Source organism: Petaurus breviceps, unplaced genomic scaffold, assembly GCF_028583685.1.
Source record: "Petaurus breviceps papuanus isolate PSGF00001 unplaced genomic scaffold, PetGlider_PUasm1.0 188, whole genome shotgun sequence".
Taxonomy (NCBI): Eukaryota; Metazoa; Chordata; class Mammalia; order Diprotodontia; family Petauridae; genus Petaurus; species Petaurus breviceps.
In genome coordinates this window covers 23,377,693-23,404,766 of record NW_027185804.1, presented here as the reverse complement: position 1 = coordinate 23,404,766, position 27,074 = coordinate 23,377,693, and the positions used below count along the sequence as shown (strand labels likewise).

General features: G+C 43.1%; 1 protein-coding gene across 1 annotated transcript; it reads left to right on the top strand.

Annotated features, from left to right (window-relative positions):
- CD59 (CD59 molecule (CD59 blood group)) lies at positions 1–27,074 on the top strand. Its single transcript, XM_069091386.1, has 4 exons — positions 1–186; positions 13,319–13,406; positions 20,752–20,853; positions 25,308–27,074. Exons 2-4 carry the CDS (start codon positions 13,340–13,342, stop codon positions 25,505–25,507), a joined length of 369 nt encoding a protein of 122 aa, XP_068947487.1. The 5' UTR covers positions 1–186; positions 13,319–13,339; the 3' UTR covers positions 25,508–27,074.

The following is a 27,074-nucleotide window of genomic DNA, read 5'->3' as shown; positions in this document are numbered from 1 at the left end:
GCCGGGGGGGGGGGGAGGGGTGTGTGGGCGGGCCTGGAGCTCAGGCGGCGCTGGGAGATTGGGGAGCTGGCCAAAGAGGGCGCCACCCAGAACGCTAGAGTCCCCTGCGCTCACTCTCCGGACAACGTCGTTCCGCGAGACGCCTGCGCTCCCGGACCCCTGTGGCCGCCTCTCTTGCCCCTTCACGTAAGATTGGGAGCTGGCGGCTCTGCGCCACGGAATGGGTGGGTGGGTGGCTGGCTGGTCTCCATCGGGCGCTCGGTGTTTTCCAGTTCTGCTCACCCACGGCCGGGGAGGCCTCGGCCAGCCGTGCCAACAGGGGTGAGGAAACGGCGGCCGGGCAGGTAGCGGCAGAGGGCGAGGGACAGGAGTAGGCACTGGGCTGTCGGCCCTCGCCCTGCCTGCCCCTTGTACCCAGCTCAGCTCCGGGGGGCATGTGGCACAAAGGCACACAGCCGGGCCGGGCGCGGCGTGGGGACCTAACGCAGCTGCCGCCCTCCCTTTTGGGTACCCCGCTTCTGGCACAGGCGCGGGCTCTGAAATGAAGCTGGGGGCCCTGGGACCTCGCCCGGGCTCACCCCTGGGCCGGCGGCTCCTAGCAAAGACTCTGCCCCTATACAGCCCCCGAACCCCCACAGCTGCTGCTTCTGGTCAGGCTTCGCCCAGCTGGGAAGCTGGACGTGTTGGGCGCCCCTGGAGTAGTGGCACTGAGTTCGTATTCCCCTTAGGTCTGTTTGATAGAAGCCAGCGACCGAAACTCCCACCTAGGGCCCTGCTGAATATTGTTGGGGCAGACCATGCATCCCTGACCTGTCAGACTCTTTCCAGTGAGGGAAAATTGTGTTAGCCTGGTCCTGAAAATTAGACAGAAGAGAAAATAACTTGTCACTCTCCTCCTCCCCCCAAAAGAACCCAAGTGGGGGTAGAGCCAAAATGGCAGAGAGAAGCCAAGAAGCTGCCTGAGCTCTCCCCAGTTTGGAAACTTGGAAACAACATTAAATCAAACCTCTAAGCTTGGATTCTGAAGCGACAGAATCCACAAAAAGACAGTTTTCTAGCCCAAGATAACTTAGAAGGACTTCAGACCTCTCTCGATTGGTTAAAAGGCGAAGGAAGTGCAGATGGTGTCCAGGCAAGGCAGCAGGAGGCTCTTAGTCACAGCATAGATCAGCCCAGGAGGCTCCAGTCTCAGGAGGCCAGTAACACTGAAGGTCAGCTGTGAGGCCTCCAGTCCCAATGCAGCAGGCAAATTGCCAGGTCCTGAACTCAGGGCACAATGGGTGAAACTAGGCAGGGGCCACCCTAGTGTAGTGGGCAAGCCACCAGCACCTGAGGTCCTAGTCCAGAAAGCCATTGTCCAAGCCCCCTGGCCCCCAGTGCAAGAAGCTTGGAACAGTGACCCTATACCCCAAGAGCAAAGCTCAGGTTTTTAAAATGAGCAACCTCCTTCCCCCCCCCCCAAAAAAAAAGCCCAAAACAAAACCCCAACCAACATTATAATAGTAGTCTGATCTGTTGAACGAAGGATTGAGAATCAGGAGGCCTGGGTTCTAATTTAGGCTCTGGTACTTGTGTGAGAGACAGCCTGGCATAGAGAGCAGGCCTTGGATTCAAGTCTTTCCTCTGAGCCTATTAGCTCTGTGACCCTGGGCAAATCACCACATCTTTCTGCATGCAACTCTATAAGATGGTAAATTATAAATCTTGGGCCATCTGCATCTGCAGAGCCATATTCTAAACCAGGGCTACCCACTCTCACCAACATCCAATGAAATCAATTGGGACTCAAGAAAAAACAAGTGTGACTCTGGGCAATTTATTTTCCCTCTGGATCTCATTTTCCTCATTTAGAAAATGAGGGATTTGGGACTAGGAGACTTTTGAGGTCTCTTTCAACTCTTTGAATTCCGTATGCTTACCTTTCTCTCATGATAAGTTCTCCCTGAAAGTTGGCACCCTGAAAGAAGACAACTACCAGCCTAGTGACAGAAGATACTGATAGAGGGTAGAGGATGACTCATTTCTGGAAAAATCAGCATTTTAGCAAATTAGGAAATCGCTAATCCCTTTTAGCCTGGATGCTATAATCTTCTGTTGACCGAGCATCTGGGTTTGAGATTTTATAAGAAATTAAATTATTGCAGGTACTCTGCTGGTTCTCTTGAGGATAGAATTTTTTTCCCATACTGGGACAGGGGAAGCTGCAGTTTTGCCAATCTGAATCATAGATAGGATCATGGGCTATCAGAACTAGAAACCACCTGAGAGGTTGAATCTCCTAATTTTACAGGCAGGGAAACTTAGATACAGAACAGTTTCTCAACTTGCCCCTGGATATACAGGCAGAGTCAGGATTTGAACTCTGTTCTGATTCCAATTCCAACCATCTTTCCACTGAACTTTGCTAGTTCCATGTTAGAAATGGGAAAGAGCTTTTGAGGAGATCTTTCCCCTTCCTGGTTTCTCTCAAGCATGAGAAATCACTGTGTATTTTATATAATCCGATATATAGATTTTGGTGTTTAAAACAGAGAGGAAGCTGAGGGGTAGGAAGAGGAGTGGAAATGCTCTTCTTGGAACAGGTAATGCCAAGATTTTGCTTAGAAAAATAACGTGGCTTCTTTAAAAATTTTCTTTGTGAGATAATGGCAGACTGCCCCACCTCAGTGAGTCAGTAGGGAGAGTTTTGTGTTTCAACCAGGAACAACTTGAATGCTGACTTCTGGGTGGGTAGGCCCAGGCAAGGATGCCCTGGGACATCAGATGGATGGGAGGGAAAAGGAATAAGCATTTATATAGCACCTACTATGTGCTAAGAGCTTTACAACTCATATTTAATTTGTTCCTCACTATCACAGTTTGAGGGTAGGTAGAAGTTATTCATTCTTCCCATTCTACAGTTGAGACCCACAGCCAGGGCATAGAGTGGTCCAAATGGGAGCAAAGCTTGGTGGTTTGAGTACCTTCTTCCTTTATAATCTTCAGTTTTCTAGTCCTGAATAAAACTTTTTCACATTAAGATCTTGGCAGTCAAAACCTAGAAACTGGGAATGAAGAAAAGAAAGACCCCAGTGGAGTGGAGGTTCTCCTTCCCTTCGACTGAGGGGTTTCTATTGTCCCTGAGAGCCATCTGTTAGCATCCGATTGGAAGGGAGGAAACTGAGAAAGTGGTGAGAGGTAGGAGGGGGTCCCCATTCTAAGGAAACATTAGGGTCCAGGCTGCCTGGTTGGGGGGGGGGGGCCAGGCATCCGGTGGTGGAGTGGAGTGGTCCTTTCAATTTTATAGGAAGGGCTGAGGATGAATTAATTTTGTAGGTGGAATAAAATCATAGATGTACACCTGGGAGGGACTTTTGATTTCATAGATACAGCTATGGAAGAGGGTTCAGAATAAATGACCAGCTGTCATTTATTTTTATTATATATTTATTTTTAAATTTTAAATTCAATTTTATCTTCAGTTCCCAATTCTCTTCCTCCCCTCTCCTCCCCTTCCCTCCCCTTCCCTTTCCCTTTCCTTCCCTTCCCCACCCACTGAGAAGACAAGAAAAAGAAAATTCATTGCCACCTCATTTTTACAGATAAGGAAACTGAGGCCCAAAGTAGCTGAGTGACTTGGCCAGGGTCACACAGCTAGTAAACATCAGAATTCAAACCCAAGGCTTCCTGCCCCAGCAGGAACAGTTGCTCTGTTGTGTCTCCCTCCAAGGATTTTTTTTTTTTAATCGCTCTTTCCTGTTTCCATGTGCAAAGTACAAACCCGTGACCCATTAGGTTCCATGGGCTGAATAAATGAGCTTCAGTAGGGAGGAAGAATTGCTTCCAGTATTATGACTAAATGGAGTTCCCTAGGGCTTTTCTCACATTCTACAGAAACTGTGAATAATCCCTGTGATAATAGGTAGGTAGAATTTTTATCTTTTGGCGATGAGGACTGTCATAGGTTGTTTGTATAACAAGGATCTTCCCCTGTGGTCTTGGTCTGAATTAAAGTCTGTATCTCCCCCTCTTTCTGAATGCTGGAGTGTGCCAGAGCAGAAGGTAATTTTACAGTCTCCTTTTGGGGTGAAGGTGATCCTGGAAGCACATCATGGGGAAAAGGGTCTCTTGATACTGGACTTGCCCAGATTTCCTGGGAGAAGGATTGGCTTACTAATTCACTTAAAAAAAAATACATTTTTATTGATACTTTTATTATATCATTGCAGTTACTTCTTGAGGTTGGGTGAATCTCTCCCCATTTAATCATCCAGACTGAATTCCCCTGTGATACAAATAAAAGCAATTAAAAACACCTGATATGATGAACGCAAGTCTTCTGACTGGAAGCCTAGCACTCTATCCGCTGGACCACCTGACCTGCTTCCAGATGTCAAGGGGTTTTAAGATGAAGAGAAGGGGGAGATGTAAGTGAGAGTGGAGGTCGTCTGCTTCGAGGGTGAAGGGATAGGAGGTATAGGAGACTGCAGAGAAGAGAATGTTTGTGAGGAGTGAGCTAGAGAGTTAGGAGGGTGGAGGAACAGGATTTGGGACAGCTCGGTTGAAAGATCTGCAAGTTCTTTAGCGAAGACTGGTGGGTTGCAGTAATGTGTTATCCCCATTTTACAGATGAAAAAACTGAGTCTCAGGGAGGGTTAGCCCACAAAGTCTTGCCTTCTAAAGGTAGAAGGGTTGGAACCAGAGAACCTAGACTCTAGTCCATCTCTTTCAAGGCAAAGTTATTGCCCAGGGGGTAGGTCGCATGGTCACAGACTTTTAGAGCTGGAAGGAGCCTGAGAGAGAATCCAGTCTAGTCCTTTCATTTTGAAGGTCTAGAGACTAGTCTTTGGTAATGTTGGATTTGAATTGAGGACCCAGGACTCCTCCCTCGTTAACTCCCTAGCCCACTCCTCTTGGTAGCCTTCCCCAGATGAGTAGAACCCAGCCAGAGTAGATCCCTCAGCTCTGCCACCATCGTGGTCTCAGGCCAGAGGTGGGTCAGGTTGTACCAAGTCTGGGAAAGCTTCTCGGGTGTGCTGAGGGTGAGCCAAAGTCATGGCTGGGCCTCTGAACTGACCCTCAGCATTAACCCCAGCCTGCTGAGGGCTGCTTTGGTCTAAGCCATATGTCTGGAAAGTCCAAGTTAGCTTGACTTCAGCATAGGCACCACAGAGAAAGGCAAAAATGGAACAGTCCCATACCTCAGGGAGCTTAATTCTTTAGGGACTACATAGCATATAGGCAGAGAAGTAAATACAAAATATGAAAAATAAAGGGAATATAAGTGGGTGAATTGGGAGAGTTTAGCCTTGAAAGAAGCTAAGAATTCTAGGAGAGCACTCCAGGTGTGGTTGGCTGACCTCAGACACCATACAGTCCAGCCCCACTCCCTGATGCCTAGGGAGCTTATGTAACAGACTTAAAGTCACCTAAATCATTGGAGGTAGGATTTGAATTCTTGTCTTCTGACTCCAGAGTCACTGCCTTCTTCCTTAAACAAATTGGTAGCATTTTATATGTTGGGAATTAGATCAGTAGAGGCCAGTTTGACTGGAATTAGGAAGGTGAGAGGAATAGGATCCCGAAATCAGCCTGCAAAGATAGTCTGGCATCATACCGGGAAGGACTTGAAATGCTAAACAGAGGAGTTCAAATTTTGTCCTGGAGGTGATGGAAAGCCACCAAGCGGCAATTATTCCTGTTTCTCCTACACCCGTTTCTCCCACTTTCACTTGCTATTATTGTACCTTCCTATCTTGGTGACCTTCCCCTTTTCTAGGTTTCAAATATCTTATTTGCAAGATAAGGTAGGTTTTTCACACAATCCCTTGTCTGTTTCTCAAACTCGCTTCTTTAGGCTGCTTTAGTCAAGACAGTTCATTTTTATGACATGAAAAAGTGCTTTATAAAGCACTAGGTGTACCCAACAAAATCAAGAATTTGATCAGATACACAGTATTTGTGTTTTATTCCCAGTTTACAGTGAGGGAATTTGATTGGAAAAGGGATTTATGCCCACTATGCCATAGCAAATAAGTAAGGCTGGAACTCAGACCTAGCGGTGTAGGATAATGGAGGGAGCCCAAGATTGGCAAAACCTGGGTTTGAATTCTGCCTTGGCTTCCTTCCTCCCACCCCCACCCCTACCCCCACCCCCACCGCATGACTATAATGGACAATCGAGGGAGTAAGGCAGCACAATCAATAATGCTTTGATAGGAGTGTTTATTAGCCGCCCGGTGACTGCCTCTCAGAGGGAAAGACAGCCCCGAGCTTTCTGTGAGACAGAATTTTATAGACAATGTGATTGCTAGCAACGGAATATGTTTCTAAGGGGGTGCTCTGTATTTAGTATTGTTTCTATTGAAGCAAAGCATTCTCAGTATTATTCCTATTGAAGCAAAGCCTTAGTATTATTTCTACTGAAGCAAAGTGAAACCATAGTCCCTTAGCAAAGCCTTGGATACAAACACAAACAGACCTGAATCCGTGGGAATCTGTGGCATGTTTTTAGCAACACAGGTGAAACATTTCTTTACTATTGGAGCCTATTAGGTGGTTTCCAAGGAACCTAGTAGGGGTCCCTCTAGCAGTTTTAAGGGGGCTGTATAATTGTGTATAATTTCTGGTGGGCACTTCAGTGACCTGTAAAATTACAGGGTTGGACTAGGCCAGTTTCCCAGTTCCAATCTCTTGCCATTGCCCTGACACTAAATTGGGCCAGAGAAAAGGTTTTGGTTTTAGAGAAGACCATTCTGCCAAGGCCTCCCATCTCAGCAATGATGATCTTCAGGTAGCTGTCCTCTGTTGGGAAACAGAGCCTTGTTAAGTAGTGGATTTTGTTCTTCATGCCCAGAAAGGTCTTTGATAAGAAAGGCATTGGAGTTGAGGACTAGATAAAGGAAATGGAGATTTTTAGTCAGTGGAAAAGAGGACTCAGAGGAGATATGACAACTGTTTTGGAACTGTTTGGGGTATTTTTGGATGCTCTGTTTTAAAAAAATATTACTATTACTTCTAATGATTCCTCCCCCACCCACAGAGCCTTCCCTTGTGTGACAAAGGAATATACTATGGCAAGACAAACCAGTACATTGGTCCCCTCAGCCTCTTTCTAGACAAGCATGTGGAGATGAGAGGAAGGAGACACATTTCTTAGTCACTGTTCAGGTCGGGCTGAGGATTACCAGTATTCTACAGTTAGCCCTTCTATGTTTCATGGTTTCCATATATCTCTGGGTCGGCATAAAGAATTAAATGAGAATTTGGGAGGAATTTTTCAGAAGTCATAGACAAGCAAAGGCTAGCAGACAACACAGACCCTATGACTAAATACTTAACCCAAACTTTACAATAAACACGCCATAAAAGAAAAAGAAAAAATTCAGACTTCTTCTTCTGGTACAAAGGGAGGCCAAAAAATTTTACACAGATTTTCCAGATTGTGGGGATGCCACGCCACTAGTATACCACAATTTGGAAGGGATAACTGCATTTAATCCATGAAGACAGACCTAGAAGCAAGGGGCCAGAGAACCTCAGGCAGGTAGATTTAGCCTTGATATCAGAGGAAAGAAAACCTTCCTCACAACAAGAGATATCCAAGCTAGGTGGTGCAGGGGTGGAGTATTGGGTTCCAAATCAGGAAGACTCAGCATGAGTTCAAAACCTGCCCTCAAACATTTAACAGCTGTGTAACCCTGGGCAAGTCACTTAACTACTATCTGCTTCAGTTTCCTCATCTGTAAAGTGGGAATCACAATAACACCTACCTCCCAGGGTTGTTGTGGGGATCAAATGAGATATTTGTAAAGCACTTTGCAAACCTCAGAGAGGTATATAAATGCTAGCTTTATTTATTATAGGTAGATCAAGAGATCATTGATCCAGAATTGCAGGAGACCAATAAAGTCATTTAGCCCAATCCTCTCTCTTTCTCTCTCTCTCTTTTTTTTTGCTTTTTGGAGGGGGGAGGGCAGGGCAATTGGAGTTAAGTGACTTTCCCAAGGTCACACGGCTAGTAAGTGTTGAGCATTTGAAGTCAGGTCCTCCTGACTCCAGGGCCAGTGAGCTATTCGCTGTGCCACCTAGCCGCCCCCTCGACCCTCTCATTTTACAAAGAAGGAAGCTGAGGTCCAGAGAAGTCAAGGGACTTGGCCAAGGTCACACAAATGGTAGTAGTGATAGAGGTAGAATGTGAACCCAGACAGATGCTGTGTGCCATGCTGTCTCGCCATGGCCCTAGAGCCCCTCTCACACTCCGTGGTGCTGTCCTAGCTTTGTGCATCCTTTCTTGCTGCCCTGGCACAAACACCTATTCTCCTGCTTGTAGTTAGTCTTCATGTGTGAAGTCTCCTACTTCCCCGTCTTGTCCAAAGACCTTAAAAGAAACTTCCCAGTGAATAGAGCACCAGTCCTGGAGTCAGAAGGACCTGAGTTCAAATTTGGCCTCAGATGATTAATACTAACTGTGTGACCTTGGGCAAGTAACAACCCCAACTGCCCCTTGAAAAAAAAGGGCAAAAAAATAAATAAATAAAAGAAACTTCCCTATTTGGGGCTCGATGGGGAAGTTGAGGCAACTGCCTGCCTGAGATGTAGGGAGATAATTTCAGAAGTTCCTCCTAGTGCTAAGATCTTATTTATTTTTAACAGTCATTCTCTGAACACCAACTGTGTCTGAATCGAAGCCTGAATGCCCTTGGACAAATCACTTGACTTTTCTGGACCTCTGTCCCTTCATATATAAACTAGAAGCTTTGATCTGGTTAGGCTGTGTTTTTTCACAGAAGATGGAGCTAGGGAATGGGATGGCAGAGGGACCTGCTAAGTGGGGCCTGGCTGTCATAACCCTCTTCCTTTTTGTGGCTCTGTCGTTTCAGTAAACCCCCTGTTCTAGTCTAATCTCAGTATCTGGGTGTAGCCAGGAAAGAGGGCCAGAAAAGGGTGCAGAGATAGTCTTCTCTAGAAGTCATTAAAATATCAAGCTGATAAGTACAAGATAAGGAGGCATAATTAGCTAGAGAGCTTTTGTCTCTAAAAGACCTGGGGTGTTAGTGGGTTGCCAACTCCACATGAATCAGCAATGGGATTTGGATGCTTTTTTGCTAATGAGGGTTTGGGCAGTGTTGAGAAATTTGGTTTCCAGGAATAGAGAAGGGATAATGCGGCTGTCCTCTGTTCCCATAAGATGAAACATTAGGAATATTACCATTCCGTTCTGGGAACACCAGAAGGGATTGTGTAAGGCAACCAAGGAAGACAAGCAGGATGTTGGAAGGCATTGGGTCCAAACCACATGAGGGTTGGTTGAAGCAGAGGGGGATGCTGACCTTGGAAAAGAAAAGGCTTACTACCCATCCTCCTGTATTTGAAGGACTGCTGCTGGGTCCCAGAGAGCAGACCTGGGAACAATGGGGGGAAGTTACAAATAAGCCAATTTAGTCTTTACGTCTGGCAAAACTTTCTTAACAATTTGATCAGTCCCCAAGTAGAAGGAGCTGCCTTTGGGAGTGGTGGGTTTCCTCTTACTGAGGTCACACCTAAGTTGGGCCGCCACTTTTTTCTGATGTAACTAGCAGAGCTAAACTTGACTAGAAACTCTTTTAAAATTTTCTAGGAAGGATTTTTGTAGGGTATGGGTTGGGCTCTATGGCCACAAAACTCAGTGATTCCCCCCTCCTCCCTTCAAGGGTCCTTAAGAAGAACATGGAAAAAAAAGGGACTTTATTCAGTAAGTGCAGTAACAGCATGTCCCATTCTGACATGGAGACCAGAAAGGCAGTAGACAAATCTGAAGAGATTCCTGCCAAGGAGTCAGCTCTAATCTCTTTCCCTGGTTATCTACATTCATACCGGTTTATTTACATTTCATACTTGTTTATCTACATTCATGGGTGGGGGGGGACCAAAAAGTGGAAGAATATGACTTGGGGAGGAGGGAAGAGGACTGGAAGCCTGTTAGGGCTCAGAGAGCTAGCCAGAGGATGTGGCCAGTTCCCACCAGCTTCACCAAGTCAATGTCACAATGTGTAGTAGCAAACCTAAAGGGAAAAAAAAAGAGAGAGAGAATATGGGCAATTTTGATTATCTCCTGATTTAAAGCTGTTTCCTGGGTTTTCCCTGGCCAGTGACAATGACTCAAGTAGGTTTATTATTTTTGTCCCCACTAGGGAATCTTTAGATACCTCCCTGCCCTCTGATTAGGGAGGCCAGAGCAGAAGAGGAAGGACAGGTCAGTGTTTAACCTCCTTTGTCCAAGTCTTGGTAAACAGGGCTGTAGAATCTCTGGGCCTGTTCTGGGTTTTGGTGAATAATCTTTGCCTCTGGCAGCTTATTTCCAAAGGATCCAGTGGATCCAGTCAGACTAGAACAATAAAGGACTGAACTTCAATTGAATAGAGAAGGCTTTAGGTTAGAGACTGGAGAAGAAAAAAGATTATTTGAACAAGGGAAATGCCACACTGAGCAAGGAGTCAGGCCAGGGGCCGCCCATCCTAGATTTTAGTCTCTGCCAGGGGATAACTTCCTGACAGAAAAACATATTCAACATGAAAACTAATTATTAAGAAAAGTCATTCCTTCTCCTTTCTCAGAGATTAGGAAGAATAAATTATATACCCCTTCTCTGTCGAATTCAGATCTACAATCAATTCAAGATTACTATTGTCCCTGGAAAGAGGATATTTACTAAGTATGGCTAAGAACAGTAACAGTGAGAGTAAGAGGGTTGGTACAAAACATTTCTGTGTTTTAAAGTCTGTGACTAACTCTCCCATGAGTAGAGACTGAGTCTAGGAAAAGTAGGCTCAAACAGGAAAAGAGTAACTCATTTCTTAAAAGAACTTCTGCTGGAGTCTTCATGTCTGTAGGCAGGGCACGGTTTTGTTGTTGGACTCTTTGTAGAGCCTTCAATGTGTGTCAAGCCTGCCCTTGTCCCCATCAGCTACTCTGGGATACTGCTAGGATACCTATGGAAAGATTCAAAGTTCAAAGGTCTCCAGAGCCTTGAAAGCTCACAAGACCTTTATCTGGCAAAATCAGGAGAGAAGAAGGCTGATGCCATGGGAGAAGCACTTTTCTCCCTTATGTGACTCTCCTTTATGGGCAGTCTCCTATTCTAAGTAACTGACTGGTTTCTCACAGCCCCGGAGGGCATAAACAAGGTCTTCTGCCAATCCAGATAGAACCAAGAGAAGCATCCAGGCCATGTTCCTACCTACTGAACAATTGTGTTCTCACTATGTTGTGCAAAGAATAAGAGCAAGCAGAGACCTGGGTTCAAGGTAAATTTAGGTGTGGATTTATTGATCAAGCCTGAGACTACCTGGAGTATAAACGCAAATCAGCCAGTCCCAAATTGTGGTACACACAGTACTTATAAAAACTAAAACCACTATTGGGGAGGGGAGCTAGCATAAGCAATGATGTACAGAAGCCAAGGATTGCCATTGGTTAGATCTATAGCTCGGGGCTAACTTGGGGAAATGATGCAAGGGAACAAGGGTGCAACTTTCCTGGAATAAGGGGGTCCCTCCCAGAACAGGAAGGAATGGGGCAGGCTAGGGTCATGTTCTGGGTACAGGGTGGTCTCTTCTTAAGATAAACTTGTACCATAACCCCAGAACTGACCCTTGTACATAGTGATAATATACAGAATGCTAATTCAGGAAAAAGAGGGGGTAGGGAACTATGCTTTGGGCAATACCCAGGATGATGCCTTAAGCTGTTTCAAGCTATTACAGGGTATAGGATAGAGACAAAGACAAATATAAAAGGGCTTAATGGTGGGCTTCAAATCCGGAGATGGGTGGTTTGGGTTTGGGCACAACAACAAGGCTAAGTGGAGGTGGGGTGATTTCAATCCTGCCCTTACAATTAATTAATGAATTCATTCATTCTTTTATTCCTCTGTCTTCTGGATCAAGGCACCTAGGTCTAGTTAAGCTGTCTACTAAATCAGGCCTGGGGAACAGAACACCTGGGTTCTTCTGCTTCTATGGCTAATTAGCTATTATTCTGACCTGGTCATTTAGCCTGAAGTTCAGCTTCCTTTTCTGTAAGATGTGGAGTCTGAAAAGATGGACTCACATCTCCTTCTAGGTTTGAGGACACATCCTGCTTCTTTGACCTTGGTTTCTTGTCTCCAAGTCAAAAGAAAGCCAGTTTGAGAGAAAGAATGCAAGATGTATATACAATCAGAGGGCCTGGCTTTCATTTTAATTTTTTGATACTCTCTATGGTAGGAATGGTGCTTGTTTTACTGGACTGAGCTGGTTTCCTTCTAAGGGGGCTGGGAGTTGTCTTTGGGATTCGGTTGACTCAGGATCCTGGAACCCGAATTACTGATTTGACTTTCTTGTCCCCAGATATAAAAGGGCCAGCCAGCTGCAGAAGTGTAGCTTCTGAGGTTTTATCAGGATTCTTGTTTCCCCACTGGGACAATTTCCTGGCTTATTGTTGCTAATTGTTACAGTGAATTCAAAAGAGAAAAGAGAGTAATTTTTAATTTGAATGTAATTAAGAATTGCATCTCTTTTAATGTGGTCACAAATAAAATTGGTTTGTATTGCATTTTATGGTGCAAAAGTTTCTAATTACACTCTCGCCCTAGGCTGAATTATTAGAGTTAGGTCCAAGTTAGGTTTGGCCCAGAATACTTACTAGGTTTGAGATGCTGGGCAAGTCCCTGTTACTTCTCTATGCCTCAGTGTCCTCACCTGTAAAGTGATTGATGATATCTGTACCAACTCCTAGGGTTGCTGTGAGGCTTGAGATGACAAGGATAAAACGCTGCAGATTGTAACCAGCTCCAGCAGTGTCAGAAGGCATTATTTTTTTTGTATTATTATTTTATTTTTGTCACTCTGCTAGGGGTAGGATGGTGCATGGAAAGAACTCTTGCTCTGGTGTCAGAGAACATGGGTTCAAATCCCACATCTGCTACTTATCTGTGTGACCTTGTGACCTCAGTTTCCTTGTCTGTGAAATGACTAGATAGATTCTGAGGTTCCTTCTACCGCTAGATTTAGACTTCTAGGGGCCAGAAGGGACAAAAGAAAAGGCCAGTGTCAGGACGGCTAGGTAGTGCAGTGAATAGAACACTGGCCCTGGAGTCAGGAAGACCTGAGTTCAAATGTGGCCTCAGATACTTAACACTTACTAGCCGTGTGATCTTAGGCAAGTCACTTACCCCCAATTTCCCTGCCTTCCCCCCTTCAAAAAGGCCAGTGTCTTACCTCTTTCCCTGTATTACCTCATCTAAAAAGCTATCCCAGACACCAAATGGATATTTAAACCATTGGAGAGTCATTCTGGAATGTATGTTTTCCCTCTTCAGGTTCTAGAAGTGATTGGTACAATGGGAAGCAGCAAGATACACATCGTCCTCTTTGGTCTCCTGGTCCTGGCGATGTTCTGTAGTCCAGGTGAGTCAGCTCTGATTCTGCACCATGAGAATAAGCCAGGAACAAGCAGGGCACCGTCCTCCCTCACAGCGCCTCATCCTCGGGTCCATCTTCTTCCTGGGTTACCGTCCCCTCCTCTTTCCTGACTAATAGCCCCTGCCTGTGTTATGGACTTGTCCTATGCTAATAGCCCCTTACTGTATAATGGCCCACCCTCAGTCACTGAGCCAACCAAGCAATCGGGTGTCTGGGCTGCTCTCTAAGAGGGCATGGGGAGGGGGAGAAAAGAGCTGAGATTCACACCCAGGTCCTCCACTCCAAATTTAACCTCCTTGTGCCTTTGATTGTAACAGCAGATAAGTAGGGAAATCTTGCTTCAGACTTGTCTATTAATTTGATTACATCCAACATATTGACATCCCTCCAAAAGAGACGAAGAGAAGCAGAAATAGTGTCCTTTTACTTCATTTCCCCTGATCTTTCCAGATAGGTGGGACTTTTCCAGGATGTGGTAGGCAGAAACATAGAACTATGGCATATTGGAGCTGCAAAGTACCTTATACATCCTTCCTCATTTTATGGAGGAGGAAAATAGCTCTGAGAGAGAGACAGAGACAGAAACAGAGACAGACACAGACAGAGAAGAGACAGACAGAGACAGAGATAGAGACAGAGAAAGTAACTTGCCCAAGGCAACCCACACAGTTTGAAAGCATCCAAACTGTTACTTGACCCTGATCATTCTATGTCCAGGGTATTTGACCTTTATCGATCGGATTTGTATAGTGAAAATAGCACTGGATTAGAGCAAGCCACATAACCTTACTAGACCTCAGTTTCCTCATCTGTAAAATGAGGGCGTTAGACGAGATGACCTCTAACTTTTCTTCCAGCTGTAAATGCATCACCCTATGATCCAGTCCATTCACTTTCCATGATCCCATTTTACTCATTCTTTAATTTGCATAATATTTTATATCAATTAATTTCTCACATCTTGACCTGTGTCTCCCTGCAGACCAACAGGTGACTTTGGTTGTACTGTTAGAAGGTCTAGACTCAAGTATCAACTCTACCACTCCCTAGTTGTGTGTACACAGAAATCCTTTAAATTCTTCCAGCCTCAGTTTCTCTGTGTATAAAGTGGAGATGTGTTACAACACCAGCCCTATTGACTTCACAGAGTTGTAAAGAATCCATGATAAAGGGGGGAAAAATGGTCATTGATGTGTAGGAGAAGCCCGAGGATGTCAGTAAAGTATAAGACCTGAGGTTGAGCCCAAGGACCAGAAGCTGGTTTCAAAGATCAGCTCTTGCATTCGCCTCCAGGCTCAACTGGGGCACATCATTTCTTTGGCTTGTGTTTCCTCGTCCATAAAAATGGGAACGTTGGACCAGATGAGGTCCAATTCTTCTAAGCTTCAGCTGACTTATCACACGATATTGATGATACTGATTTTGACAAGCCTCATAAGCCTTGATAGGGCATTGAAAGTTCCTCAGTGCTGTGTGTGATGTAGAAAGAAGAGACTTTGTTTGAATGGCCATTTGTGAGTGAATTAGAACCAGGATGTTCCTCATTTGAGGAGCAAAAAGGTTTTTTTTTCTTTTGTCATATTTTGGGTTGTTCTGAACTTGTACTGAACAGCAGCAGATATGAGTATTTCCAAAGGCGGAGGAGAACAGAAAAAGAGGATAGCAGGTGAAACTCTTTATCTCTATTATATATGACGCGTGTTTCTGTAATTTTTAATTTCTTTTTTATTCTGAAGTGAAACCCCCTTCCCCAAAGGCATTTCCATAGACACCGCAGAGGACAAAAAGGATTCCATATGAAGTCATGAGTGCTTGTTTTATACCACTTCCTTCCATCTTGAAAGTACCCTAAAGTGGTTCACTTGGTCTGTTATACTTTCCTCTGAATGAATTTCTGTCCTTTTCTATGAATTTTTAAAATATCACAATGCTTTTCTTTCTCTTTATTACTGTTCATACTGTCCTTAACCTCTGTCTCCCATTAACTAAGAGAAAGAACGAAGGAAGTGGGAAACCCCTTGTTTCCCCATTTTTTTTTTTGATGTACTCCTATGTCAAACTGTGTGTGTGTGTGTGTGTGTGTGTTCAACTTCATTCTATCAGATAAGAGGTGCATTGGACACTGCTTCCACCCACTTCCTTCCTTCTCACATACCCCCATGATGAGAAATTGTCCTTTCTGCTTCTTTTGTCCATTTTTCAGCATGTGTTTTATTTCTTTTTTTTTTACTTTCCTTTTTCAATCAATGTGTTAATTTGTGTCAATTTCTTAACTTTCCTTTGTTCCTTCAGAACAGGACCAGTCCACCCTTAGGGCCTCTGGTTTATTTACTTAACTTCCTCAATACTTTTCAAAGACTTTGGATTCTGAGGAGATACTTGTTTCTTCTCTCTGAATAGCATGTTAACAGTACCTCATCATAATGGTCCTTCTAAATTTGCCTGACTGTTTCTCTGGATTCTTGTGTTTGTATTTCAAAGTTCTTTCTCTGTTCTGGTCTTTTTATCAGGAATGCTGTGCCATTAAAGGTCCATTTTTTTCCCCTGTGAGAATTCTACCCAGCTCAGCCCAGACCTCGGGTCACTCCCGCCAAGCCCTGCCTTCACTCTGAGCATGTGCTGCTGACCAAAGTTGGAGATGATTACAGAAAGAATACAAAAAGCCCACTACAGATTTACATTACATAACCTCAGCTGGGACTTCCCATTTTTCCCAGCAATCTTCCAGACCTTTCCATCCTTCCTGAAATCTCCCTTGGATCCCCCTCTCCTCTCAGCTGAGAGCCTTACTTTGTAGTTTGCAGGAAACACCACCTTCTTCTTCCCTCCTTCTCATCTCACATCACCCAGATGCCTTCTGTGTTTCCCATCACGAGGTGGCCCTTCCCCTTGCCAAGGCCACAAGTCATCCCATGATGTCCCATCTCTAGCAGATTGTCCCCTCTATCATGCCCTCTCTCCCACTTGTCTTCGCTCTCCCCTCATCTACTGGCTACTTCCCAACTGCCTACAAACAAGCCCTTATCTCCTGCATCCCCCCAAACCCCTCACTTGATCTATCTTTCCATCCCTGCTGGGGTTTGTCCCATATCTCTTCTCCTTTTTTGTGACCAGACTCCTTAAGAAGCCCATTTTCTTCCTTTCTTCTCCTTCAGGAACCTTCTTTACTCTGTACAGCCTGACTTCTACCCTCATCATTCAACTGAAACTATTGTCTCCTAAGTTACCAGTGGGTTCAAATGATTCCCCTGTTTCAGGATGCTTCTCCAGGGAGGCCAGACAGTAAGGATCATATGTGCCAGATGATGGAAAAGGGGTTTTTTTTTTTTGTCAAGTCTGATTTTTCCACTGGGAATCATAGAATCATAGGATTTCAGAACTCTAGAGGAAATTGAGAAAACATCAAGTCCAAATGTCTCATTTTTACAGAGTAGGAAACTGAGATTAAAGGAACTTGGGAAATGACTCACACAAAATCTCACAGGTCAAAAGGGATGCAGCTGGTTTTCTAGAGTTATGGGTATGTGGGTTACCACCATCAGGGCCAGGAATTTGACCATGGTTCCCTGGGAACCTTTAGGTAACTGGAAAGTCTTACTGGGCCAAAGGTAACTCTGCATTCTAAGAATTCATTCTCCATGCCATGAGTCAAAAAGGTATGTATAAGAAGTCACCCTCTTTCCTTATTTACAGAGAGAGAAAGAGATAGATAGAGAGAGAGAGAGAGAGAAAGAGAGACAGAGAGTGTGTGTGTGTGTGTGTGTGTGTGTGTGTGTGTAAGAGACAGACTATGTGGAACATTCATATAATGTCAAGTCTTTTCAATATGTTAATTTTGCTTAACTTTAAAAATTTTTCAAATTCTTTTTCATAAGGGATGGCTCTCTGGGAAGGGCAGGGATACACTGTTAAATGTAGGTGATTGTAGTAATAAAAGTTATCAATTAAAATGAAACAGCACATTACAAAGAAATGGTTAGCTCCCTAATGGAATGGATCATTTGTGGGTTTTTTTCTTTTGGAGTCATTAAAGACTTAATATTTTATTGTTTTCCATTAGAGTCTTAAGACTCTAATATTTTCTATTTCTTACATCATCATAGTTATCTTAAGTTTCTCTTCCTCTTCTCCTCCTCCCAGAGAGCCATCTCATATGACAAATAGTCATATGGGAGAAGAAAAGAGGGGGGAAAAACCCCAGCACAATTGATATATTGGGAAAAGTCCAAAACTATGTGCAATTTGTAACACACCTGTGGACCTTTCAACTCCCTGAAGTGATAGGTTAGGGATTTCTTCTCATATTTCTTCATTCTAGTCTCACTTGGTCTTTAAAATTTTATTATAATGACTTTTGATTTTTTTGGTGTGTCATTCTTTCCATTTATCTCACTATAGTTACTGTATTTAGTCTTCTTGGTTCTCTTACTTGACTTTCCATAGATTCATATGGGTCTTGATATACTTCTCTGTATTCACCATACACATCATTTCTTCTTGCATAGTAATTTCCTATTATATTCATCTATCACAGTTTGTTTAGCCATCCCCCAATTGATGGGCATCAGCTTTGTTTCTAATTCTTAGCCACCACAAAAAAATGCTGCTATAAATATTATGGAATATAAGGGAACTATCTTCCTACTGATACTTTCTTGGAGTAATGAAGTCCCTGGTTCAAAGGATATGGTCATTTTAATCACTTTATTTGCATAATTCCCAATTGCTTTCCAAAATGGTTGTACCATTTCACAGCTCCACCAATAATGTATTGGTGTGCCTATCTTTCCACAAGCCCTCCAATAACATCTGTTGCCATTTTGGGGGATTTCATTTTTTGCTAATTTGCAAGGTATGAGAAAAAAAAACACAGGGTTGTTTTGATTTGTATTTCTTTTATTATTAGTAATTTGTAGCATTTTTTCATGTGGTTATGAATATTTTGCAGTTCTTTTGAGAACTGTTAATTCCTATCCTTTGACCATTTATCTATTGGAGAATGACATATGTGTGTGTGTGTATGCATGTCAGAGAAGTCTAATATACTAAGATTTTTTTCCCCATTCTACTCCTTGTCTTCTTATCCTAGATGTATTAATGTTGTCTGTGTAGAAACTTTTCTCTTTTTGTTTGTTTGTGGTTTTTTTGGAGGAGGGAAGACAAGGCAATTGGGGTTAAGTGACTTGCTCGAGGTCACAAAGCTGGTGAATGTCAAGTGTCAGAGGTGGGATTTGAATTCTGGTCCTCCTGACTTCAGGGTCAGTGGTCTATTCACTTTGCCACCTCAGTGCCCTAGTTTTTTGGTTTTGAGTAATCAAAGTTATCTGTTTTCTCTTTTGTAATTGCCTATTTCTCTTGTTTTGTTAAGAATATTTCTATATAGCTATGAGAGGTATATTATGTTTCTCTTCTAATTTTTTATAGTATGATCTTTAATATTAAGGAATATCCATTTAAAATGTATTGTGGAAAATGGTATAAGATGTTAGTCTAAGCCTCATTTCTGCCACACTGCTTTCTGATTTTCCTAGCAGTTTTTATCAAATGAGAACGTTTTTCCCTAGGTAATTTGGATCTTCCATTTAATCAAACACCTGGCTATTGAGTTCTGTTGTTTCTGAATTTCATTTGTCTAGTCTGTACCATTGATCTATCTTTCTATTCTTTAAACCCTACCAGATGATTTTGATGACTGCTGCTTTATAATATAGGTCTGGAAATGCTTTCTCTCCCCTCACCCATCCCTATTTTTTTTCATAATTTCCCTCAATATTGTAGATCTTATGTTTTTCCAAATTAATTTTATTATTATTTCATCAGGCTCTATAAATAATCCCCTTGGAAATTTGATTAGTGTAGCATTAAAATGGAGGTGCCTTCTAACTCGAAATCTGAGATGTTGGCACTGTTGTCGTCCACCCCACACTTAGTCATTAAGACTTCCACATCTCTTCAGGTGTGGGCTTGTGTTCTTCTGTTCATCCTGTCCATTTACACAGGTATTTATTTATCAAGCTCCTAGCACAAGGCACTGGAAATACAAATAATTTTTAAAAACAGTCCCGGCCCTCAAGGAGTTTACATTCTGTTGGAGGGACACGACAGGTATACAGATAAGTACCAAATACAAAGTTATATTAAGTAATATGAGGAGGGAGAGTATGTGTAATGGGAATGTAAATTTAAAGATCTTCCCTGCCCCTCGGCTAAAGTGCACCTGGAGCCTGGGGTGGGAGGCTTGTTTTTCAATAGATATTTTTTGATTGGCCAGTGGGTCCAAAAGGTTGTTACATTCTCTGAGCCAGGAGAAGGCTATATAAGCCCTGATGTGAGGCTTTGTTTTGGGGCTCACTTTGAGAAGTGTTCTGTGATTTGATCTGGATTATGGGAAGCCGTTGTCCAGAGCCCCCCGGCTTTGAAAAACCCAGATGTTGAAACCCAGATGTTGATTGGGTATGGATGTAATGGTTGGACAGTTTGAAATCTGTCTACTTGATCTGTTTCTGTCTTGATAATTCTGTCTGTATACTCTGAAGTTCGGGGTGCTGACCTCTTTCCCCTGAACTAGGTAAACGATATATGTTTGACTGATTAAAGTAAGCTTGTTAACCCATTTTGAGTTGCTTTCCTTTATCAAAGCAGATCCAAGAACCTGTGTTGGCAGACACCCTGAGGACGCTGGGGGTGCTTGCTGCTACAGTATGCCAACAACTAATTTGATCAGGAAAGGGCTCGTGTAGATGGTAGCAACCAAGCTTGACCTTGAGGGAATCCTAAGAGGCCATGATGAGAGTACACCAAGCATGAAGTTGAGACAGTCTGGGCAAAGGTGCTTCCATATTGGCAGTCTTAGACTGCAAGCCTCTGCAGGTCATGGATAGGATTTGTGTTAGTCTCTTATCATGTACCTGTCAAGAGAGATATTTGAGTTCAGTAGTGGGGACAAGACACTATCGAAGGATAAGAAGATATAAATTCAGTGTCTGCCTCAAAGACTTACTAGCTGGGTGACCTTGGGCAAGTTACTTAATCTTTGCTTGCCTCAGTTTCCCCATCTGTAAAATGAAGAAATTTGGTTTCTCAGATCCTTTTTAGCTCTAAATATATTGTTCTATAGGGGTAGCTAGATGGCAAAGTGAATAGAGCACCTGAGTTAAAATCTGGCCTCAGACACTTAACACTTACTAGCCGTGTGACCTAGGGCAAGTCACTTAAGCTAAATTGCCCTGCCTTCCCCCTCCCAAAAAGCAATCTATATATATCATTCTATGTTCCTGAATTTTTGCCAATCTAACAGGTCCTTGATGATAATTTTTGTTATATGTTACAGGTGATGCTTTGAAATGTTTCCAGTGTGATTCTCCTTCACCATCCTGTACCAAGAATATCACTTGTAAAGCTGATGATGATGCGTGCCTTCAGGTTGTTTCTGGTAATGACCTTTCCTTTTCCTTGCTTTAAGCATCCCTTTCTTGGTCACAACTGTAGGCAAGAGTTGTACCTTGCCAGAGGTTGGTACCACTGGCAGCTGACTTACGAGGATCAGGCCAGGACTTAAAAACATCTGGTCCTGCCCCAATTATTCTGACAATTACTTTGGAGCAGAGGACCAGCCTAATAATGTAGACTGATTACTCTAAGGTGCCTGAGGTCTGTGGTGGCCAGTGCTCCTGTGGCTCTCCCAGTTGGGTGATCAACTTGGGAAACCAAGCTGGAGATCTAAAGTAGTTCACCAGCTTAATAAAACCTGTGCAGAGAAGTGTCTCACAGGGCTGAGCTTGCTGGAGGTTCTGATCTGGGCATCTTTGTCCCAGCCAGTGCTGGAAGCACACTGCTGATTTCTTTCTGGATTCCCATTTTAGTATTTAAGATTCCTTTTGATTTCTACCTCTTATGACTCTATCAAATGTTTAGATCATCAATTTCTTAGATTCAATGCTTCTTAGAAGTTATTAATATCAGGGGCAGCCAGGTAGCACAGTGAGTAAGAGCACCGGCCCCCGAGTCGGGAAGACCTGGGATCGAATCCAGGCTCAGACACTTAGCACCACACCCAGAAATAACTGGCCGTGTAACCTTGAGCAAGTTACTTAACCCCGATTGCTTTAAAAAAAAAAAAAAAGAAATTATTAATATCTATGTAATTAGTGCAAAGTAAGAACTTTCTGGTTTCCTGGTCTCTAATGAAAGAGGGGAGTATCTCCCATTCTTCCACTTCCTCAGATCTGTCTTCTTAGCTTCCTTTCCCTGCTTCCTTGTCTTCTCTTACTTCTGCTCCCATACTATTTCGTCTTCTTTGCCCTGTGCTCCTCCTCCTCCTCCCCTTACCCTATCCTCTCTAATTGTCTTCTCCCATGCCTTGTCTCCCCCCTTCCCTACTTTTTTGACTTATTTTTCCTACCTCCATTTCCTTCTCTTCCTCCCTGTTTTTCCCCCAACTGTCTCCTCTTCTTCTCTGTCTGCCCTTTATCCTCTGGTTCCTTGTCTCCTTATTTTTCCCTTCCTCCCTTTCTTAGCTGTGTGTCCTCATCTTCCCCATGTTATTCCCCTCAATTATATTAGGGATTAAATCAAAAGGTTCATGAAGAAGAAGGAGATAAGAGTGTAACCTTCTGTGTTTCCAGCCACAGAAAGTCTGTGCTGTATCTGCTTGTATATTGGCATTCCTCTCAATGGAATAACAACTGTTGTAGTAGTAGTTAACCATTTATATAGTGCCTACTATGTGCTAGGCCAGGCCTTCACTACATATAGCCCACCAAAGCAGCCCATGGGTAGTATCTTGTGCATGCCTAAGGGAACTTGGCATAGTCAGTTTTACTAAGGGATTTACATAAAGCAAACCTGCATTAAATACTTTACAAATGTGATCTCACTTTATCTTCACAACAAGCCTGGGAAGTAGGTGCTATTATTATGCCCATTTTACTTTTGGGGAAACTGAGGCAAACAGAAGTTAAATGACTTGCTCAAGGTCACAGCTAGTGAAAAGCATCTGAGGCTTGGGTCTTCCTAATACCAGACCCAGAGGTCTATCCACTGTGTCAATGTATAGGAATCCTCCTAGACCCCTGTGGTCCTGGGTGAAATGAGCTTTCGTTACTCTTAGTTGTGCCAGCATTACCAAACTAAGGCATTATGGTGTTACTTTTGAAAATTATAGTAAGTCAGAGAGCAATCAATTTATTAGTTAGGCTAGCAGTAACTAATAAATAGGATCAATGGCCTCTCTCAGTGAACAAAGATCCTGAGGTAGGGAGCCTTAATATAGTTTTGGGGAATAAAGAGTTAGGAGGGGGAGACAATGTGATTGGTTACAGGATAGACAGCATCGTGAGGGTGGGGAAAGCATGATTGGTTATTTTATTTTATTTTTTTATGATTGGTTATTTTAAAGTAAGAGGGCTATAAATCTCTTCTTTGATGTTTAAGATTTCTAATTTGGGGGTAGCTAGGTAACTCAGTGAGTATGGCCTTGGAGTCAGGAGGACCTGAGTTTAAATTCGGCCTCAGACACTTAACACACACACGCGCATGCCATGTGACCTCGGGCAAGTCAACCCCAATTGCCCTACCTTCCCCCTTCCAAAAAGGAAAAAAAAAAGATTTCTAATGTGGTATTTAATTGGAGATTTCAAATTTGTTCTTTTTCTAGTTTTTTATTACATGCCTCATTGATCTGACCTGCTTATTCTCTATTTTATTGATGTAAGCATTTAGAGATTAAAAGTTCCCCCCTAAACACTGCTTTGACTACATCCCACAAATTTTATGTTACCATTCTCAAGGAAGCTGAGGCAGAAAGAGGTTAAATGATTTGCCCAGGGTCACACAATTAGTAAACATCTAAGACTGGATTTTGATTCAGAGCTTCCTGACTGCAGGCTCATTGCTGCTGCCACCTTCTTGTGGTAGGGGGTCAAACTGACCAGTTTCTATGGGACCTTACTAGTTGCTGGTCCAATCATATGTTTAATTAATCAACAAATATTTTTTTAAGTGCCTACTATATGCTATGCGCTCTGCTAAGCACTGAAGATACAAAAAGAGGCAAAACATAGTCCCTGCCCTCAAGGAACTTCCAATCTAATATTGGGATATTGTGTTTACTTCTGGGGCCCATATTTCAGGGAGGACAATGATAGACTTTAGAGGGTCCTAAAGAGAGCAACTATGACAGTGAAGGACTATCTATTCATGTCACTTGATGACTAGTTGAAAGAACTGAATGTAGCTTAGTTTGGAGAAGAGGAGTCTTAATAGGGACATGATTTCAGTCTTCAGGTATTTAAAGGGCTGTTCTGGCAAAGAGTAATTAGCTTTGCTTTGCTTGGTCTCAGGGAACAGAACAAGCGGTAAAGTGTAAAAGTTGTAGAAGCAGATTTGGGCTTGAGGTCAGGAAAAACTTCCTATTGGTGATCTGGCCCTAGAATGAGCTGGCCCAAGAGGCAGGGGGTGGGCTCCACCTCACTGGAGGTCTTCAGAAAAAGAGTTTCGGGGATGCTTCGGAAGGGATTCTATGGTCAAGGCACAGGTTGGATTCAGTGGCTTTTTAGGTGACACCCAAAGCTGAAATTCTACGATTAGAATACAGATCCATTTAATAGCAATAATAATCACATAATAGCAGTTTTCGGTTTGTAAAATACTTCCAATCGCTGTCTTACTGATTCTCACGATAAGCCTGGGAGGGAAATAATATGATCATCCCCAATTGATGAAGGCCAGTCATCACCCTCTCTGGACAGTTTCCTCCTTTGTAAAAGGAGTGGGGTGGGCTGGGTGAACTCTGAGGACCCATCTAACTGTAAAATAGTTAGTGGATGGATCCCATCCCTATTTTTAAGCAACTGAGAAAAATCACTGTAATTTTCATTTCATTTTTTTCTTTTTAAATTGAAGCATAAAGCAAAGGTATATTTAATGGGGATAATAGTTAACATTTATGTAGCGTTTTAAGATCTGCCAGGCGGCTCAGTGGCACAGTGAATAGAGCAGCAGCCCTGCAATCAGGAGGACCTGAGTTCAAATTCAGCCTCAGACACTTAACACTTACTAGCTGTGTGACCTTGGGCAAGTCACTTAAAACCCCAATTGCCCTGCCTTCCCCCTCCAAAAAGAAAAAAAAAGAAAATGCAGGGAATCCTTTCCCTGCCTCAGTTTGCCTTTTTGTACAGTACTGGGAGAGGAGACTTGGCATCTCAAGTTCTCCTATATCCATCATAAAAAGAGGAATGGAGATGGGTTGAGAGGCTAGAAGGATGGACTGATCGACAGAGCAAGACTGGTACTGAACTGGCTTTGGAGTCAGGAGGATCTGGGTTCAAGTATTGCTTCTGGCACATTTGAGCTATGAGCAAGTTATCTGATCTTTCAGTGCCCCCAAGCACTTCTCTAAGCTGGTAAGTGACACATGAACTGTTGATTTGAGTTGGAGGTGGAAATTTCCATACTGGGAGCACCCTACCCCATCCCCCAACCTCCCTTCAAAAGCCGATGAAATCACAGATCGGGATACAGAAACAAACCCACAGCTCTGCATAGTGAAAAGTACACTATTTGCAGAGTCAGAGTGTTAATCCCAACTTTGCTTCTCATTTCCTATATGTCCTTTGGCAAGATATTAACCTCTTGGAGCCCTTGTTTTCTCATTTGTAAAATGAGGAGGGTTAGACTAAATGGTGTCCAAGAGATCCTTTCTAGCTCTAAATCTATCATTTTATATACATACCCACAAATGTATAATGCCTAATATGTTTATATTATATATGTATATATTATATGTTATATTTCCTCCCCCTTTCTGTGAGCAGTGCAAGCAACAGCTACAATATCTAACTGCTTGTTTCTCTAACTCTTGTTTTCTGTGTGTGTTACTTTTTAAAGGTGGAAATTATTACCATTCATGCTGGAAATATGCCAACTGCAACATAGAGAAAATTACACAAACCTTTGCTGGTGCCGCTGCCCAGTACTACTGCTGCCAACGTGACCTGTGCAATGCTGCAGGAATGGGGACCGTAGTCAGCCAGACAGCCGTGATTGCTGGGCTGTTGGTGGTGGTGGTGGGGAACTTTCACTTTTAATTGAGTGGAAGGGGAAAGAGCCATAAGGAATGTGTGTGTGTGTGTGTGTGTGTGTTGTTGTTGTTGGGGAGGGATGGTTTTCCATCTCCCTCTCCATGAAATCTCAAGTGTTATGTCTCTCACCAAGTGCATTTTTTGTAGGAGAAAGATGTTTAGTTACAGGTGTTCATTTGAGAGGCAGGTACCCAAAAATCTTGCAAGGGGAAGTGTATGGCTCAAGCAAGCTGTGCATCTAGGGACACATTTTAAATTCTGAAGTGATGGAAAGAACACTGTAACTGCTGGCAACTTGTCATTTCTAGAAGCTTCCTCAATCTGTCCTGGCTCCCCCAACCCTCCACCCCATAGCTGTGTTCACCTGTTGGGTGATAGGATTAACCATGAGAATCCCCATGTGGTATTACTTCCCACTTTCCCAAATAACACAGTTCATGATCTGGACTAAGCCGTTTTCCCTTCTCATTCTTTGGCCTTCAAATTAAGACAGTCTTTTTTTTTTTTAATTAATGCTTCTATCCCTATATGAATTATCCAGGCCCATCCTTTTAGCTCTCGAGCCAATTTTTTCCTCAGCCACAGAGAAAGGACACATTAACCTGATCTAAAAATATACCCTGCCCAGAGAACAAGTGTCTTTAAAGCCCTTGTTTCATTGTGATTGGAATGGGTTCTGAGAAATGTCTGCATGACAAGGAGGGCAAGACCCTCCAGTTGAAAGGGCACTAGAGCCCAATCCCTCTCTGGGGTAAATATGTCTCCCTGATAGGAGATACTTGGCTGAAACATGAGCATCTTGAGGGAAGTAGATCCTTAGGGTGCCTCTCCCCATTCAACCCTGAGATCTGAATTAAAGATGGGATTTGAGCTGTAGTGGGTGCATTTACAAAGGCAAAATTCATGTGTTACAATTCTATTAACCTTTCTCCCACCCAGCCAAGCATAAGCTCAGACTTGGTTCCATAACTGTCAGAAATTAACCAACCCTTGGCCTGCACATTTTACAGCATCCATTTGACTGATTTGAGATTTAAGATTGTTAGTGGAAAATCCTTTTTCCATACATAATATCACTGCTTCTGAATATGGTGAAAGAGTCAATGAAATCGTTATGTGGGGCCCCAGATTGCATCCTTAACAGAAATAAGAACTTATTCATTGCCAAGATTATTCAAAACTCTCATAGACATATGATTAACAAAACAGGTGGGGAAAAGCCCTCCCCTGTTTGAAGGCTATTCATATACTGTTATCCAATGCATTGGCTGCCAAGGAGACACTCCACCAGCTAACTTTGATTCCCCCCCTTTTATAGTTGTAAGCATGATGCTCCTCTCCAACCCCTACCCCCATGGGAGCCCCTCAGCAGCATATTATTAGAATGATCAAAAAAAAAAATAAAAGATTTTCTATTTCCAAAATGTTGACTCTGTACTCAATAGTTTTGTAGATGAAGGTATCATTCTGGTAAAAGACTCTTTAACTCTTGAAAACTGAAAGATATTCCGCATCCAGGTGGAAGAATTGGAAGCAATTGCATGTTCTGAAAATTAAATCCAATCAAGCTGTT